Source organism: Microtus pennsylvanicus, chromosome 13 (genome assembly GCF_037038515.1).
Source record: "Microtus pennsylvanicus isolate mMicPen1 chromosome 13, mMicPen1.hap1, whole genome shotgun sequence".
NCBI lineage: Eukaryota > Metazoa > Chordata > Mammalia > Rodentia > Cricetidae > Microtus > Microtus pennsylvanicus.
The window spans coordinates 42,373,354-42,379,373 of record NC_134591.1 but is presented as its reverse complement, the minus strand read 5'-3'; the positions used below and the strand labels follow the sequence as shown (position 1 = coordinate 42,379,373).

The following is a 6,020-nucleotide window of genomic DNA, read 5'->3' as shown; positions in this document are numbered from 1 at the left end:
ACAGGCCTGTAATGGGAACGCTCTCCTTGTGACCATTCTAGGAACGCAGTAACTGTCTTCCTGTAGCCTCCTGACTCCTCAGAGTCCTGGTACTTTGTCTTGGAGAACCTGGTTCCCTTGGGCATTCTAGATTCTTGTGGCTCCTGCCCACCAGCACGCCCAGTTCCCAACACCTCATCCATCTCTACCCAGTGAAGGTACAGGGCGCAGCAGAGTATATGGACTCATTCGCTCCCAAGTCTGTGGGTGTTTCTCAGGCAGACCATGGTTGCTCCTGATCTGAAGTGAAGCATGCTCTCAGATCTCTTCCCAATGTGTAATGTGCAAACATCGCCCTCATCTTAAGCAAAGTACGTTTATATAGCAAACGGATCTGCCAAAAATCTCCCAATTGTTTTCTGAACTTTAGTGTCATGTGTGGAAAGCACTCTAGTTGACGGATGCTAATGGCTCAAATGTCAGAATGGTGTTTTGGCACCAGAGCCACTGGTACTTGTGCTTTCAGCCCAGCTAGATCTCTGCTGTCCCCTACATGGCAAAGGACCATATGCTGGTTGGTCAGAGAGCCACACGTGGACAGAGGGTTGGCAGGCATTCACCAAGGATTGGGAGGAAGGGCTAGGCCTGCAGGGAGTGGAAGATGTAGTACTAAGGGGATGGGACCCATGTGAACAATGTAGGCCACCAGGAATGACTGACCAGAGCAGGAAACTTAGCTTGAGACTCCTTCTGAAAGCTGAGGCTACAGCCCCTTGCAGCATGGCCCTCACTCTCTGCCACCTACGCTGCTCCCCAGTGTCCCTCCCACAGCCCGTGTGACATTCAGAGAAAAATGTCTGTGAGACCCCAACTCTACATTTTTGAAAAATTTATTTCCTACTCTTAGAAGCTAAGAACTCCACCACACATGAACCAAATTTTGAATCCAGAGTCTTCCCTAGTTTATCTACTTCCTTTTGAAATTTTATAAACAAGATTTTGTACACAAGAGGTAGCAGAGGAAAATTCCAGTCTGCTTGTTCCAAGCTCAAAAGATGCTGCACACGCCTGGGTGTTAGCAGGGAGGGTGGGGCAAGCCAGGTGAGTCTTGTGGCTCGAGCTCTGGGTTTTGCGGCTACTAGCTGCTGGCAACCATGAGCGTCCACCTGGGGAGCTACAGGCAAGTTTCCTGTGGGAGGCTCATCTGTCTGTCCCAGGATGCCTTAGGAGTAGGAGAGCAGTCCTGAGGTCAGCCTGGACTGCAAGAGCTTCTTGAGAACACACAGCGTTGAGTCAATTGTGCAATTCCTGCTTGATTGCGGACCACTGTAAAAGATTATAAAAACATCTTCATCCAAAAATTGGCAGTAAAAAGGACAACTCTTCCAAGGCAAACTTGCCATAATTGTCACTTTGTGCACTACATTTTAAAAAGTCCTCATACGTTAGTGGACTGCAGCTGTTAGAAATCAAGTGGTTACTGGTAACGTGGGAAAGATGCTCAATGCAGCAACACGGGAAGAAGATGGACCAAAGTGTACAGTGCCGGCGATCCTGACGCAGCTTTATGTGAGGACAGCAGGTGCAGGGGCAGAAGGCGTCGTTTCCATAGGAAATAAGGGGACTGACTAGAAGTGGCAATTTCACTCCTGAATTCGGGCTCCTGAGTGCAGTTGCCGGCAGAGATATCCCATTGGTACCATCGCCAGCATTTCAATACATGTCCACACAATCTTTCTGCAAGCATGGGTGTGAAGAGATGGTGAGTCGGAAGGGAACAGTGGGACATGGATGTTCAGGTATTCAAATCAATTTTAGACTTCACATTCAAAAACTGTAAGAACACCAGAACCTGACCAAATCTGCCACTTGCCTCTGTTTCCCTGAGGACACAGCTCTGTTCTTCCATGCTAGCCTTTCCTTCTTTGTGAGTGACCAAAGCTGGCACTGGCCTGTGAACAGTGAATGAAGGGTCCCTGAAGCACACAGCAGGGAATGCCACCTGCCTGCCACGTGCCCCCACAATGCAAAAGTAACCAAAAAGGCACTTAGGGGCTGGCTGTGCCTCGCTGACTTGGCAAATCTAGCTGACAGCGGCAGCCTGGCACCTCAGAGGCTCCTTTTGTTCTGTGCATGGCAAGTGGAAAAAAGGCAGAACATGTAACTAAAGGTAACACAAGGAAGAAACTGAGCAATTCAAAACACAAAATGAAGAGCACAGGAATGGCTGTGTGACCCCAGCCTGAATGAGTGACTGATACCATGTTGGCAAACACAACGAAATGGATGGTATCTAATTATTTTTTTTTAGTTGTTTCAGAGAAAGTAAGTTTTAAATCTTGCCTTTTCAGTATCAGTCATGTCATGGAGAAACAAAGTCTTGGATTCTTTCTCTGTAGTAAAATTATGATCAATTTCACAAAGCAGCAGCTCCCAGCTTAGGTATTTAACTCAATATACAATCGATACAAGGGCCACAGGAATCATGTTTAAGTAAAAACAAATGATTGCAGATCACATGACTTAAGACTAGTTTATTCAATATGTCTCCGAGCATTAAAAAGGTAATTTTATGAAGTCAAACTCAATAAAATTATAAAGTGCTTTTAATTTTGTTGTTTTAAAATTTTATTTTGGGAACAACCCATCACTTTTCAGTGATTGATGTCAAAGAATGCACCCTATACTTCTAGAGAACATAGCTTTTTTGTTTTGTTTTAAATTATTGCTCTTTTCAATCTTGAATCAGAAAATACCTTAAAGAGCTTAATAATGCCACAATTTCTGATACTAGTAACATGTCATCAAGATCTAAGATTATGCTGAGGGCTCTTAACTAGACAAAACCAGAGATTCTGTACAAAGAGGGAGACATATTAAATACAAAGGTCTGTGTAAACCAGATTCAATTACTATTTTACAATGAAAGGACTTTTACCACATATCTTTACATCATTCTAAATTGGATATTCCTATTCAATGTTACTGCAGATTAAAAATTTCCCTCACATACCTAAAAATATAAAACCCAAAGGATCCTCCCCTAACAGCCCCCCAACACAGAGAAAACTGTAGCTTTATCCCTCCATTCTCACTCTCTATGTTCACGTATCAGAAGTTTGCCACCTGCTTTATTTCCTGAAGTGTCAGTGCACATATAATCCGGGGACAGCTGATCCACATGCCAGGATTCTCCCACTGCCAAGCAGCTCTCTAGTGACTAGAGAAGGCTTCCCTTCAGAACACATGGTCCTCCATCACACTCCTGGTTCAAACTCCAGGCTCTTGTAAGGGTTTCAAGGATGAGATTCTGGTTTCTAAAAGGTGCTGAGCTTCCCATCTGGGCACACTGCTCTAAGGGTCAACATCATCAAGGTCACTTCTTAATTCACCAATCATCATGGGAGATTCTGAACCCTAAGGCAAAGAAAGGAAGTTAAGGTTCCTACAATTAAAGTTAGGAAGAGTTTCCCACACTGACTTCCTTACTTGTGGTCTGTAATTTAAGTATATCCTCATTGAGCAACTTAGTTCTGCTTATTAGAAGGTAATAAAACACAATGTTATTTACTCTTCTGGCAATTTCTGATTATGCAAAACGTGTGCATTTGTATGGTCTTACTCAGTCACTAAAAGAACCCCTGGACTGGCCTCAGGCTACACTTTCTTCTCTACACCCACACAGGCAGACTTATATTTGGACTGACTGAGCAATGGAAAAAGGGGGGGGGGACTGGACACCAGTGACACTTTACTTCATGCCAGGCACTACCCCTGCTGGGTCGTTCCTGAGTCTACAATTGGGTTCTGCAATCTCATGCCTGGGGACTGACCTAGTTGAACTAGGGCTGAGCTGGTCTATCTTTATCCCCACTCTCTGGAGCAGGGTCTCTTCTTTCTTGATCTTTGAGATGCTTAGGAGCAAATGTCCCTTCAGCCAAAGACAGGCTCCTGTTGTACCTGTTGTAAGTGTCTCTCTCCATTCTCGTTGGCAGGGCTGCTCTCTGAGCCATTGCTGCTTCCTGATTGCTCTTTTTCATTCAACAAAGCTGTGGCATATGCTAATGTGTCCTGTAGAGATTCAAACACCAGAAGATAAAGTAGCAACCAGTGACAGCACTTTCCCCACATTGCCAAAGCATCCCACAAGCCGTTGTCCTGGGAGACCTGCCCAACAACCTGCAGCAGCGCTTTTCTCAGACAAGCGATCTATTCCCATTGGGTTTGAGAACACCAGCTCATGTTCATACAAAAACCCAAAGGCTGCTTCTGTATCTCTTTCCTGAGCTGTGGTTTTTAAGAACCTGGCATAAGGGTTTCAAAGCACGCCAGAGCAGACACCCCTCACCTGAGCTGAGATGGTTCGCTGAAAGGTTTTTCCAGTTGAGGTTTCGTTAGAGACATTGCTCTGTGGAGTCCAATAATGCTCTGACATCTGGGATAAAAGGCCAAGCAGAGGTGACAAGTAAGCGCCCATGAGTACACAGTCCTACCTTACACACCGGAGTCTAGCAGCCAAAGGTACAAGTCTACTTAGACTTCTACCACCTCAGTTATCATGGGGGATTATCCCCCAGTTTCCAACAGGAAGATAATGCTTCTTAATCGGAGCACCAGCCTCCAACTTTTCATCTCCGGAGTTAAGACAGATGTTAAGCAGTACCCCCCCTTATGCATGGATGTGTTTCCCATACTTTGTTATTTGTGAACAACCACGGTCCAAACATATTAAAAGGAGAGTTCTAAAAATAAGTCAAACTGTGTGCCGGTGTGAGTACTGTGATGAAAGCCTGCACTGTCTCACTGTCACTCCAGACATAGCCACTTGTCCAGCCAGGTTTCTACCCTTTATGCGCTAATGGCTCAAGCATCTCTCCACTGGTAACATATGAGAATTACAACAGTCACGTGGCCTTCTTATACCACCCATCTCTTCATACATACGTCACATCATTTCCCACCCCCAAGAGATGCATTAGTACAGTATAGATCCTTTGATTACAGTACACTGTTATCATTTTTCTAAGATATTCTGTCTCCATTTTTTCATTATTATCATTAATCTCTTACTATGCCAAATATCCAACTAAATTTTATCCTAGTTGTATGTATCTAAAAGAAAAAAATAGCATATATAGGCTCGGTACTGCCATCCACTTGGAGGCATGTCTTAGATCATAAACCTTTGGGGCTGGAGAGATGGCTCAGTAGTGAAGAGCACCTGCTGCTCTTGAGTTTGGATCCTAGCATCGCCAAAGTTTGGATGTGACACCCTCTTTTGGTCTCCACGGGCACTTACAAGCATGTACATATACTCACACACATGTACATAAATAAAAATAAAATCTTGACAACAACAACAAAAAACCCAAAGTCCTGTGAGATGTGGGGGAGAGGGTGTAACCATATTAAGACATAACTTTAATACTTGCAAGTATGTACTGACTAAAGAAATGTTTGAACGGCTAGAGAGATGACTCTGTGATTAAGAGCATGTATTCCACTCATGGAGGACCCAAGTTAGATTTCTAGCAAACATGTCAGACAACTTACAAATGACTACAACTCCAGCTCCAGGGGATCTGATATATCTAACCTCCATAGGCACTAGCGTGCATGTGTGCGTGTGTATGTGTGTGTGCGTGCACCCATACACACAATAAAAATAATAACAATAACAATAATAAAATTGATCTAAAAAATATTTGACATCTCAAAGTATCTTGAGATCATTCTATGAGTCAGTTTAAGGAAAAAAATCTTTTTCCAGGTAAGGTGTCGTTTTAGAGCCTATGCTATAGAGCTGGGAAAGCTCAGAATTCTAGTACCTTCTTCTGCAACCACTGCACAGCCCAACTCCAGTGATGGGAATTCTCCTTGAAGTATTCTTTAGCAGCAGGACACCTGGTGACCAAGCATATTATTACAAGTCAAAATACTTCTTTGAAAATATTCTTGTTCAACTACATTTGTACTTGAAACATGAGTGCCACTTTTACTAAAACTAATTTTCCCTTTATGACTGGACAGTAAAGACCATC

At 43.7% G+C, this 6,020-nt stretch overlaps 1 protein-coding gene across 2 annotated transcripts in view; it reads right to left on the bottom strand.

Moving 5' to 3' along the window:
• Window positions 1-853: 853 nt before the first annotated feature.
• The window catches only part of Usp24 (ubiquitin specific peptidase 24), a 140,115-nt gene continuing 134,948 nt past the window's right edge, over window positions 854-6,020 (bottom strand). For both annotated transcript variants that reach the window (XM_075945478.1, XM_075945477.1), the window contains exons 65-68: window positions 5,808-5,883; window positions 4,328-4,414; window positions 3,940-4,050; window positions 854-3,396 (exon numbers count right to left, since the gene is read on the bottom strand). In XM_075945478.1, the coding sequence (XP_075801593.1) occupies window positions 3,334-3,396; window positions 3,940-4,050; window positions 4,328-4,414; window positions 5,808-5,883 (337 nt within the window). In that variant the 3' untranslated portion in view covers window positions 854-3,333. The remainder of the gene's footprint in view (window positions 3,397-3,939; window positions 4,051-4,327; window positions 4,415-5,807; window positions 5,884-6,020) is intronic.